Below are 13,290 nucleotides of genomic sequence, written 5' to 3'. Positions count from 1 at the left end.
CTGTTCCCTTCTCGAGTCCGATCCCCCATTGCATTGTCTCCACATAGAGTTCTGGTGAGGGATCACACGCAAAAATATTAACCCATCAGTTTTTCTCAGACACAAATCGACCTACAGTGTTCCTCCCACAGTCTCTGGTTTCATTGCATGTATGTGGATTCACTTTCATTAACGGATAACTTTGACTGCATTTTCAGTCATCTTTCCCCTCCCCACCCTCTTTCGGCTTCTGCCCCTCCACTCTGATGTCTAGGCAGCATTGTGAAGCATGTTGAGACGTCCTCCCGACATGAAAGGCGCTGTATAAATATAAATGTGTATTGTATTATGTCACTTTATCTGGTGACGTCAGCATTGCTAGATTATTTTGACTTCCATGCACATCATAGTTTGTTAATTTTAAGCTGTTTTTCCGCAGTTTATGAGAGACTTGTAAACGTCAAGACAGAATTGGAAGAATTTTTCAAAATTCAGCAGGATCTTAGATTTTAAGATTGTGATCTGAAGGAATTTGGGATCTCAGTTCCGCATTGTAACAAATGTACCTGCTATACACTACCCTTCCTCCCTCACTATCAGATGGATCTCTTGGTAACACAAAACTATTTCTTGCAGAAACCACCTCTTCAGGCTAAGGCTGGAGGACTTGTCATTGATCCAGGTGTGTGAAAGCTGTTTGTTTTTACTTTAGCAGCTATGATTCTTTGATGTGAAGCACAGTGTTTGTAGCAGGTAATCAGGTCAATGTGCAGCATTTCAAAGAAAGCCAAGCATCTGCTTTCAGTGCTTCTGATCTTTCAGTGGGATGGGCTGACTTACCACACCAAAGACATTAGCAGTAATTTATGACCGTACACAACGAAAGGCTTTAAACCTGATTTCAAGGCACAGCGAGAGCGACTGTTTTATTGGATCCATTTTTGGTCACTATAGAGAGACGAAGTGCTTGAATTTCCTTTTTTGGAAATAGCTTTCTATAGCATTGTACTGTTGACACAATTACTTTCTGAAAACAACACACATGTGGTTGCTGTCGGACATTATTACAGCATTAAAACCCTTTAATATGTCACCGTCAACCCCAAGAATGCCTTGTACTTTGTGCTCTGTACTTTCCTTTGTTGTTTTTATTACATTAAAACCTAGTTTTCACTTAAAACAGTAGCGCTGAGTCAGTGTTGAAATGGTTCAGTGGCTCTTTGTTGCGGTTAATGATAATACTGTTTATTCAGCTAACTGTTACATGGCAGAGATTCTAACCCACACACAATACAGTAATTTGAGTGTGTGGACCTGTATGGGCTGAATTGTAAAGCCATAAAGAACACTGTTCACTGTACATCAATTGATACATTGTCATTGGTAGGAGGATACTTGAATGCACTTTTCAAGTAAAAACATGAGCTGAACGGGACTTCACCCTGTTCACTACAGAAGGGAAAGTTAGGAGCAAAATGCTTGTGTTTCTTTCGTGTTATACAATGTAGATGATGCGAAGGAGATTTCTTCAAACAAGGCTTGTAAAACATGTGGAATCACTAACCCAGAGCGTTATCAAGACAAAATCAATTGGAATAAGAAAAAAGGGACTTACAGTAAACTCCTGATAAGTTGACCCTGGCTTAACTTGTCATTACCACTTCAGTCATCATGCTGTCAATATCTATGTTTATATATGTATATATACATATGTTTAACTCGCCCCTCTGGATAACTCATCACTGAGCCCTTTTCCCTTGGAGTGATAAGTAATCAGGAGTTTACTGTTGGCAGATAGATTTGGGATGGTTGATAAGGGGTATGGAGAAAAGGCAAGGAAATGGGATTAAAAGCTCTACCATGATCTAATAAACGGACAGAACAGACTCAATGGACTGTTCCTACGTGATGTGGTGACATCATGTATGTTGTCAATGTGTAAGTCCTTTGGACTAGATATTTCCTGCTTAATACCATATCAACACAAGAGTAGCAGAGACTGGGAATGTCCCTAAATATCACATATCACTCTCATTGGCCTTTTTCTACATAGAATTACACAGATTACATAGCATGGAAAAAGACCATTTGGCCCAACTAGTCTGTGCCAGTGTTTATATTTCACATAAACCTTCACTCTGCCTAATAATTTCTTGCCCCTCACCCCTCTTATTTCCTTCTCCCTCATTTATCGCTCAGTTTCCTCTTCACTATATTGATGTTTTCGGCTTTACCCAAAGCTTCTGGCAGTGAATTCCACATTCTAACTACCTTCTGCGTAAATAAATGTAAAACTTCGGTTTAGATCTGCTTGTGGCTATCTTATGTTTGTGTTCCCTTCTTTGAACTCACCAACAAGTGGAGACAGACTATTTATGTCCAGTAAATTTAATCTTTTCATCATTTTAAACATCTTTATCCGGTCTCCTCTGACAACGTAGCTTCAAGAAAGAAAGCTCTAATGCTCCAATCTTTCTTAATAGCTGTATCTACTCTTTCCTGATAACATCTTTGTAAATCTACACAGTACTCTCTCCAATGCCTCAATATCCTTGATGTAAAAGGGGACCAAAACTGTACACAGTACTCCAGATGTGGTCTTACCAAGATTTTATATAAATTTAACATTATTACCCTATTTTTTTCCCCTGGACCTAAAACCAAGGAACTTATTTGCATTTTCATGGCTTTTTCTGACCTGTGCTGCTACTTTAAAGTCTATTGAATCTGAATCCCTAGTTCCCTTTGAACTTCTATTCCTCTTACGTTCTTACCATCAGGGTATAGTTGACTTCTTTATTCCTCCTACAAAGTGGATCACTTCACATTTCCCTATATTAAACTACATCTGCCACCTCTCCATTCATTTTGCAAGGCTATCTATGTCTTCCTGCATCTTTTGCAGTCCATTTCATCAGCGGATCCCCCACAAAATATACAGTCAATTCACTTTACACTTTGTGAAGCGCTTTGAGATGTCGCAACAATGTGATAAGGCGCTATATCAAATGCAACACCAACAACAACAAAATTAGAATTATATAGCGTCTTTCACATCGGGAGGACCACGGCTCGGGTCTAACCAGCGCCTTGGGTCCTCCCATTCCAGCTTGTGAATAACTCCAGATTGGCCCTGAGGCTGGACTGAAGTTCTTGCCTCCTTTCTACTAGACAGAACTAGTCTGAGATGTTTGCAGCTCCTCCCATTACACGCGTAGCTGGAGCTGTTTAGCAGCTGAGGGGAAGAGTAGAAGGCAATAAAGTAAAGTAAGATTCCTCACAACGGGTATAATATAATTCTACAGCGGTATTTTCATTCTATAGCTGGGGGTAGGAGTATACTTTGAACAGAAAGTACTCCACCATGACGTACCTTCCCCTTTAAGGATGCATTTATCCAATTCAGTCTTTGGTGGCAAGAGATTTATGTGAAGTGTGAGGTTTAACTCAATCCTCAGGGGTGGGTCTGGTTTATATCCTAGTACTTGTGAGGTCTGAACTATATAGGTCTGCTACTTCAGCAGTTTAATTGTGAGCCCAATTTATTTTAATATGTAGACTTAATAAGAGGAACAAAAGGTAAGCATTGAAACATTGTTGCTGCCATCTGTTGGAGTTACTGAGGCTAGAATTTTGGATATTATTTTTAATCTTGTTTGGGACGTAATGGGTGACGCGTCTTTGTACAGAAAATCTATGTGTTGTGCAGGTCAAAGAGGACCTGTTACAAACCACACAAACCTGCCAGTGAGAACTATCCCACAAAGCACAGAATTAGTCACATCAGGCAAGAAGAATAAGCTGAAAAAAAAGTCTGACAGGATGTTTGGTACTAGACTCGTGGAACGTCACATTCAGACCGTTAAATCTCCATTAGTGCTTTTCACCTTTAGCCACCTTCAAATTGACTCTCCTGCTTGCTCCTCATGCCCTCCTATTCCTTTAATATTCTTCCTCCTCAAGCATTTATCTATTGTCCTTTTTAAAATAAAATTAATTGATGGTTCATGGTTCCATATGAATTCTGATTGTGGGTGTGTTTCTGTGTTTGTTTTGTTTTTGTGAGTGTGTATGTGTGTGTGTGATCGATTGTATGTTTGTGTCAGTGGGGTAGTGTGGAATGGTTTTCGACCAAGCTTTTATCATTTGTGGTTCAGTAACGTCAGAGCAACATCTAAAAAGTGACAAAGTCCAAATTGTAAGCAGCTATTTAAGAAGCAATTGCTTAAAGAAATAACTCATAATTACTGTCATAAATAAGACACACTGTGTGCAATGAATGTACTGCCATGTTCAACTTTATAGATCTGTCTGGCTTTTCCCTTGCTAGTAATTAGGTTGGTCTGTGCCATCATTACTGGTCTGATCCCAGTGCCTTGGGACGTCCTCCCGACGTAAAAGGCGCTATACAAATGTAATCTTGTTGTTGTGTTGAAATGGGGCTGAGCTGAAACTCAAACCATATCAACTAGACTGAGGGCACCAGGTTTGGAAAGGCAAGCCATTAAACACAAGTTACCAGTGCGTCACAGATGGAACGTTAGTTGGCTTCCACAAAAGATGGTTATTTTAATCCTGCCAATAACCTCAAATACTGATAAGACATGAAATAACGGAAATGGGAAGTTCTGCACATCTACACATTCAATTTGCAGTTTGTTGTTAACAAAAGTAACACGTTGGTCTCCATACGACAGGAAGCTACGTGCACCCTAACAGGCTGAGCTCCTTGAACTGATGCCATCAGCTGCGATGGAGCAAACGTAGCTCTTTTTTTTAGAGTGGCATATTTTGAAGCAAACTGTCAGAGTGTCATTAAAGCCATTTCCCGTGTGCCTCTCGTGTTCAAAGTATTCAGTAATTCAAACAGCTGCTGGGCCCATAGGGTAGCCATTACATGTCGGGGCTGGGATGCTGGCATCTCAGTTGTGTACGTCTCTTGCTGTGACTCAGGCCGCACTCTGCAGAGCTTGGCTCTAGTGTACAACATCCGGTGTACAGTAACTACAGTTAATCTGCCTCATCAGATTGCGATTGGAAATCTGATGAGTTTACAGAGTTTCATTAAAAAAAGCTTCACAGTTAAAGTGCCATTTGTAATTGTCTCAATAAATTCAGCATGTGCATAGGGTCTTTTATCCCCTCTTCTACTCTGTAAAACTTGCTTTATCAGATCAGAAATGTTCATTTCTGTGCTTTTTTAAAATTCCTTTTGAGCAGAATTAGGAATGGATTTTTTTTGTCATTGTATCTGAATTGTTTCTAAAACCTGTGGATCTTGTGCAATGTGAACAGGTTAATGGGACATCAATTTAACATTTCATTTGAAGGTTGGCACCTCTGACAATGCAGGACTCTCCCACTTCTGCATTGGAATGTCAGCCTATGCTATGAGCACAAATTCCCAAAGGGGTCTTGAGATGAATAACCATTTAATGTGGATGATTATTGGCCAGGACAGCAGGAGAAGTACTCTTTTCAATAGTGTCATAGTACCTTCAATGTTCATATGAATAGATAGATGGAACATATAACAATCGGAACACATAACTTCTTACCCGAAAGATGACTCCTCCAAAAATGCCGGGTTTGTTTCCTAAGCACTGCACTGGAGTATCAGCTTTGACTACAGCTCAAATCCCAGCATGTGGCTTGAACCCACAATCTTCTGGTTCAAAGGTGGGAGTGCTACCAACTGAGCCTAGTGACATGCTCTGAAGTTATTAAACTTGTGGTTGATGCTGCTTCAGCTGAATAGGATGATTATTGTCCAATTTCCTCCCTTCTCCAGCAATCAGAAATTCACTATAAAATCTATATTGTTGCGCTGCAAACAGACACAATGTTAAGAAAGCTTAAGATAAGTGAAATAAAGCCAAAGTCAATAATCTTTAATGTGTAGTTATTACCAGCCTAAAGTCCTAAGCAAATGATTATTGAAATATATATAGTATTTTGCAGGCCATTATGTAGTTCCATTGGAAACATTTCAACTCTACCCATTTGCCTTTTTTTTACAATATTTAGCCGCACCATCTGTTTAGGGACTGAAGAACATCTGTTTAAAAATGTGTGCTTATTGATGTTAATAAATGAAGCCTGTCTCTGTGCAACAGTGAAACAATTAATTTCCAGCCTTTTTGTGTGCGTGCATCCATGCAGGAGCCTAAGAAGTGCAGTTATTTTTCACACAGACAGTGCAGTTTTGTATCAACTATGAACTGTTCATCTCGGTCAGGTTTCAGTTGCTCACGAACTGCGGTGCTTGGTGTAATATTAAGTGTAACTGTATGGTTTTTGTTTGGCAGGGGGTGGAATGGCACTCAGACAAGGCAACTAAAAGAGGTTGTTTCAGCAAAGGCAAAACCGAGGTAGGTGGTGATTGTTCTGGGGAGAATAAAGCAGGGTGCTGTACCACGGGGTGAGTGGGAGCTCTCGAGGGCTTGGCATCTTTTTAGCAAAGATGTAAACAAGCTGCTTTAACATGCGAACCATTGGATTTCTAATGCAAACCTTGTCTTGGTATGCCTGGTATTGAGTGGGATTAGAAAGATCCCATGCTCTAATGTAATACCAGGAATATCAAGTATTTGAGTTTTAAAGTTGCCTTGAATTTCAGAATAAACACCATCACTGAATATGTCTGTAATATAGTTGTGAAAATCATTAATAATCTAAACTGGGTGAAGTCTTATAATTAAGAGCGTGGCCATTCAGTTATCTCTGAATGAATTACCATTCAGTAATAATCATTTATTGACAAAATATTTTAGATTTTCTACTAAGTACAATTATTCTACAAATTAAAATATACTAAAATGTGCCTAGCTCATTGAATAAAACTTAACTTCATAATGTAGGTCCCACAGCCAGTGGCTGAGTCTTCAACCAATATACACCTGGTCTTTAGAACTTTCTCCCCAAATCATTTAGCCTACCAACTTTTTTCCCAGCCTTAAAATCCCTCTTATATTATATTATATTATATTATATTATATTGTATCTCTTTGACTGTTCTCTATATCAATGGCAAATTATGCAGTTTTAGCTGGACAGACTCCAGTGTACCCCAATGCCATTCTGGGGTCCCCAAGCTTTGGCGCTTGCAACCTGTGTCTTAATACTTTCCGGAATTATGTAAGCAGGATGTGTCTCTCCAGGGAGAGAGTGCGCATTCCATTCCAACAACCTATCTCTGCGATTTCCTTGTGTAGGTGGGTTGCATTTAATTTTCAGTTTGGTTTGGACACTCCTAAGCATGGTGATGGGTTTCCACATGTATCAGACACCTGGCTGACCTCCCAAAATAGTTCACCACCCCGAAACTCCCATTCTTTCATAAATAACCTCAAGACGTTGTCCTACATGAATGAGACTTTATACCTGAAATTTTTATTGTTGTCATTGACGTGGTGAATGGTGTATGTGAATATAACAACTTGTATTTATATAATACCTTTTCATGCCTCCAAGCACTCACCAAATGCAGTGGTGCACATCAAGAAGGGAAATGAAGTGATATATAAACTTTGATCAGAGGCACTTTCAAAGAGATATGCTCTTAGGAGTTTTTAGACAGTAAGGGGCTAGTTACCAGTACAGTGTGTTTAATGTTTCACACTACAGGCAGAAAGTAAGTAGGGCTCAGCTTCAGCAATTTTGTCTGGGTTGTGAAAGACCATTGACTGAGTGGTGACTACATTAAATAAAAGTCATTTGCTGGGACTAAGATTCAAGTCACAAATGGGGAATCTTTCTGATAACTGGAAATTCATCATCAGCTCCATGCAATGCTGCCCCAAAAATATTGGAACAAAGCTCCAGTTACTGGAATGAATCCCCACTCATAATTTGGAATGCTTATTTAAAAATCTTGTTTCAAATCATTACATTTTAGACCCAATTTACTTATCGGAGGGAGTTAGAATCATAGAATCCTACACAGAAGGAGGCCATTTGACCCATACAGCCTGAGCTGGCTCTTTGTAAAGAGCTATCCAATTAGTCCCACTCCCCCTCTCTTTCTCTATAGGAGTGAGAGATTTCAAAGATGACTCTTGAAGTGTTTAGGACCACAGCAGTTTTGATCCTATTGTTCCCCAAATCAAGGTGAGCTCAAACATCCGGCCCAGGTTTCAGGGCAAGGACGAGCTGAGTCCTGACTGACTGAAGTCAAACCTCCATCTGTTTCTGTTTTTTTTTAAAACATTTTAAAATGCTTCAGTTAGTGTTGAGGGCAGCTTCAAGTTGGTCTCAATACAATTACAGAATTAGCAGCAGGAAATCAGAAGTGCCTGTGATTACTGTTGAGCCACTCAATTTACATAAAACACCTACAACTCGTGGCACATTGTGTGAATGATGCAGGCTGCATGCCAGGTACTAGCCTCACTAATGAAGCTGTAAACTTGCCTACCAGATGAAAATAGGCCCCAAAGGAGCTAGCCAATTGAGTAATAGTTCTTTTCAATTTATTATACGCAATGAATGTATATGGAAATTTTGGCTATGCTCATACAGATGTATTGGAAGAATGTAATGCAAACTATAACCTATGTTTTTGTTTTTTGTATCTTTCTTTGTTGAACTTGACTTTTGTGCCTTTGCAGGAGGAGTGTCAGAATTACATCCGGGTCCTTCTTGTCATTGGGAACATGATCTTCACCTGTGGAACCAATGCCTTTACTCCCGTTTGCACCAATCGGACGGTAGTTACTATTCAATACTTTCATTATCGTCAAAGAGATGTTTGATAAGTTACTTGGATATTAAAGGTCCATTAACACCGTGTTTGTAGGCAATCCAACCAAATTCTAAAACTATTTAAATCTGCATTTCAGTATTCTCTAAAACTAAAAATTTGAAGTTGCATTTTTGGAACATTTCATCAAGTCAAAACATCTTCACATACATTGGAAGCCGGTTAAGGCGGACACATTGGGGCTGAACACTTTGTCCGACTTAGGAGGTGTCCGAGGTTAATAGAAATACCATTCCCGCCCAGCAGAGGAGCTGAGGCTGTGCCATGTAACGATATATAATAATGTTGTTTCACTTGAAGCAATGTTAAAATACTCTCACAGAATTCAGTAAAATCTATTTATCTTTGTTTGCCTACAAACTATTTCACTACTTTCTCACCCAGCAGAGGAGTGGGGGCGGGGCTTCCTCTCTCCCATTGCCGTTCCCATTGGGCGGGAAGGGGACCAATTAGCGATGGCTGATGTGATTGACAGCCGAAGCCGCTTGTGAATGTTTGGGCTCCAGCCAAACACAAGCGGCTCAGCTGTCAATCAATCACGATTTCCCGTCCTTGTTCCTCCCCGTTCCTCTCACCCCCCCTCCCCCCGCCCCCTCACTGATTGACAGCTGATTGACAGCTTGACTCCAGCAGCTTGCGAATGGCTGGAGTCCGTTGCCAATTGCAATTTGACTCCTCCCATCTCCATCCCGGAGTAACTCGACACACACAAGACATGAGAGAGTAAGTTCAGTGACGACCAGCGCGGCATTTACCCCGAATTAACTGGAATTTCGTCTGAATTAGCAGATATATGTAAAATGGGTAAGAATATAGATGATTTGGGGCCGGGCATTTTGTTTGATTTACCTGACGTCCATGGTTATCCGGCGTCCGGCAAAAGCAGATTCCACTGTAATTTGAATGAGATGAATCTCATTACAAAGGATGTAATCTCAAGATTACTGCCACTATAGTAATGGTAAGGTACGGCAAGTAAATACTGTGGCTGGACAATGGTATAGGAGACAAGGATTCAGATTGTTAGGACATTGGGATCAGTTTTGGGACAGATCTGTACAGATTACACTTTCGCAGGCCTGGGCGACCTGAAGATGGGGAAGGAAGGGTTAGAGGAAGGGTGTTCCAGAATTTCAGGGCATAGTGGCTGAAAGCACGAATAGGAGGCGGTCTTTCGACCCACCAAACCTGCTCTGCCATGGAAACTCAGTATTGTGGAGTCCTGCAGCTCAGTGGTTAGAGCACTCGCTTCACAAGCAAGAGATCTGGGTTCGATTCCCAGCAGGATGAAACCTTGGGCAAGTTTCCTTACTCCACACACCTGATGATAATCCCTCAAGAAAAAAAATAATAAATTGGTCGCTTCAATCTACGACTGTTTGTGGGACACTGCTGTGCACAATTGGCCGCGTCTCAAAACCTTTCTCTTTGACCGTGCCTTCAGCTCCCCTCTCGACTCTCTTCCCCCTCCTCGCTCCCTCCCTTCCCTCCCCTCACCCTGACCATTTCCCCCTCCTTGCTCCCTCCCTTCCCTCACCCTGACCATTTCCCCCCTCCTCGCTCTCTCCCTTCCCTCCCCTCACCCTGACCATTTCCCCCCTGCTCGGGTCATGACCCAACTGTGCAGCGCCTTGGGTCGTCCTCCTGACGTGAAAGGCGCTTTATAAATGGAATCTTGTTGTTGTTGTTGTTGTTGTTGCGTGTTTTGTTCATAAATATACAGTCAATTCACTTTACCGTATATTCTGTGAAGCGCTTTGAGAGGTCTAGAAGACGTGAAAAGCGCTATATCAAACACAAGGATTATTATTATTATTATTGGTTTAACTACCAAGTCCCTGTTTAAATAGTTTTTAATCCTATTCCCCCCACCCCCGTCACTCAATGAGGTGAAAAATGCGATCTCTGATGTGATAATTATCAGCAGTGATTTTGCTGAAACTTGAGGTTCGAAACAATCTTTAATTCTTGACTAGTTTCAGTGTGAAGAACACTTGCCAGCCCCCTATCTACTCCTCCACCAGTTAAGCCGCTGCTGGCAGCCGTGCTGTTGTGGTCAGTGCGACATTTCAAAGCTTCTCCACAGGGTATCGTCCATTCTCTGATTGAGTTGGTTCTGGGCTGATGTCCCACGAACAGCACTCTAAAGCTGTGCTCTCTACAGGCACCATCAACAAGGACGGCCGACCATGGATGTTTTTAGTGATCAGCACAAGATAGATTGCCTAAACTACAGTAATTTCTTTCAATCCATGTGCCAAAACATCAGGCTGTGACACAGCTTTTTAGGAATTCTAATTGGATTGATGATTGTTGAAAAGTTGGCAAGTTATTCTGTGACTTTGAGATGAGGGCCTGTTCTTTCACTTTAAATACCAGGGTTCAAATCAAGCCAAGAAAAGGGATAAAAGTTTTGTCTCTCTTCCAGGAGTAAAAGTCCCGCATGAAATGAGTCTGGACATTCTCACAGCACTGAACTGCTGATAGAATTCAGCAGCAATTGACATTACACTTGCCAATGTGGCTCCGAGAGCTTGTTGTGGACGTGGTTAGCGTGAGAAATATTAGTGCCACTCCGGTGCCTTCCTGAGGCTGGTTTTCTAAGTTTGAAGTTAAAAACATCAAACTTAGAGATTTTGCGTATAGTACCCTCATTGAATTTATTCATAAATATTAAAAATAGTAAGCGTTCAAAGCTTTCAATTAAACTTCAAATGAAATAGCCTTTCAGTGTTCTATGGGCAAGTAAGGAAACTTGCCCAATGAAACAATTTTACCCGCAGTGTTGATGGCCCGGACAACAACAACAGCAAAATTACATTTGTAAAGCGCCTTTCACATCGGGAGGATGTCCCAAGGTGCTGAAATGCAGGAGAACAGGAGAAACTCCCTTCAGTTTTCGAATAATGCCATAAGGTCTTTAAAGTCCACCTGAACAGGCAGACAGGACCCTGGTTTAAATCTCATTAGAAGGCTGGCACCTCCAAAGATTCGGCACTCCCCCTGCACTTCATTGGAGTGTCAGCATAGAGTTTGAGTTGAAAGTCCTGACATGGGGCTTGAACACACACAATCTGACATCCAGAGGTGAGAGTGCTACCAACCGAGCCAGGCTGACACCCTGAATGAAGCATGAGCATGTCAGTTAGGTCTAGCTCTGTTCAGCAATAATAAATAACCTGTTAACCTCCTAATTCTTAATGTTTTACCAATTGGTTGTCTTCTGTCTTACAGTTGAGTAACCTGACAGAAGTCCACGATCGGATAAGTGGAATGGCTCGCTGCCCTTACAATCCACAGCACAATTCCACTGCGCTCATCACGTCAACCGGCGAGCTCTTCGCTGCCACAGCCATGGACTTCCCAGGACGAGACCCTGCCATCTACCGCAGCCTGGGTGGGCTCCCTCCTCTTCGCACTGCCCAGTACAACTCAAAGTGGCTGAATGGTGAGCATTCAGAGCAATGCAGACTCTTTTATAGACAATCAGAGCTGATAAACAAATCACATCCTGAAGGGCCTTTTAACACTTTGAAAACTACACCAGTATTTGTGATGTTGAGATTCTGCAGCCACCAGTGGTGAATAATAAGGAAATTGGATTTATGTTATGGTTACTTGCGAGAAAGTGTTGGTGCAGCGGATTTCCTGCATAGTGGCATGAATTAATATCAGTTATTGAGTCCCACCCCCCTCCACCACCGCTTTTTATGAACAAATCTTGTTAGAAACTGTATTGACTGTAATAGACTGTATTAGATTGTATTGCTCCTTCAGTATAAAGATATAGGTATTTGAATATAAGATAAAATCAATATTGAAAGGCATCGCTACTAATATTAATAGTTTTGCTTTGAAAACTTCTTTTGTAGAGCCAAATTTTGTGTCTTCTTACAACATTGGAAACTTCACCTATTTCTTCTTCCGTGAGAATGCGGTGGAACATGATTGCGGGAAGACCATTTTCTCCAGGGTGGCCAGAGTATGTAATAACGACATCGGAGGGAGGTTCCTCCTAGAGGACACCTGGACAACTTTCATGAAAGCCCGGTTGAACTGTTCCCGACCCGGAGAGATTCCTTTTTATTACAATGAACTGCAAAGCACATTCTTTCTTCCCGAACAAGACATGCTGTACGGCATCTTCACCACTAATGTGTACGTAACTGCTGCCTCTTAATAAATAATAACAATAAATAATCATTGCATTTGATAGAGCACCTTATCACATCTTCGAGACATCTCAAAGCGCTTCACAGAATATACTGTAAAGTGAATTGGCTGTATATTTTGTGGGTCTGTGCCTCTCATCCAACTTGTGCCTGAGGGCATGATTATGGGTGGTCTTTTTCAGCAGTGTTAAGACTGCACCCTGCTCTTATTTTTCCATATGCTGCACATATATTTATTGGGATGAAATTTGAGACAATTCCTAACAGATTTGATATCACATCAAATCTGTTATGAAATGTTGATATGAAATTTGTTATGAACTTTTGAAAATTTACACCCATTATTGCGAATCCCAATGAAGTTGTTTGTCAAACCTG

The 13,290-nt window shown here is 41.1% G+C and overlaps 1 protein-coding gene across 2 annotated transcripts in view; it reads left to right on the top strand.

The window, feature by feature from the left end:
* Nucleotides 1-13,290, top strand: part of sema5a (sema domain, seven thrombospondin repeats (type 1 and type 1-like), transmembrane domain (TM) and short cytoplasmic domain, (semaphorin) 5A) — a 102,587-nt gene that overhangs the window by 44,661 nt on the left and 44,636 nt on the right. For both annotated transcript variants that reach the window (XM_007905297.2, XM_007905296.2), the window contains 5 exons: nucleotides 616-661; nucleotides 6,288-6,350; nucleotides 8,589-8,687; nucleotides 11,975-12,188; nucleotides 12,613-12,898. In XM_007905297.2, the coding sequence (XP_007903488.2) occupies nucleotides 616-661; nucleotides 6,288-6,350; nucleotides 8,589-8,687; nucleotides 11,975-12,188; nucleotides 12,613-12,898 (708 nt within the window). The remainder of the gene's footprint in view (nucleotides 1-615; nucleotides 662-6,287; nucleotides 6,351-8,588; nucleotides 8,688-11,974; nucleotides 12,189-12,612; nucleotides 12,899-13,290) is intronic.

Source organism: Callorhinchus milii, unplaced genomic scaffold (genome assembly GCF_018977255.1).
Source record: "Callorhinchus milii isolate IMCB2004 unplaced genomic scaffold, IMCB_Cmil_1.0 Scaffold2, whole genome shotgun sequence".
Classification (NCBI taxonomy): Eukaryota; Metazoa; Chordata; class Chondrichthyes; order Chimaeriformes; family Callorhinchidae; genus Callorhinchus; species Callorhinchus milii.
Note: the sequence above shows the minus strand (reverse complement) of the source record. Positions and strands in the feature narration are given on the sequence as shown.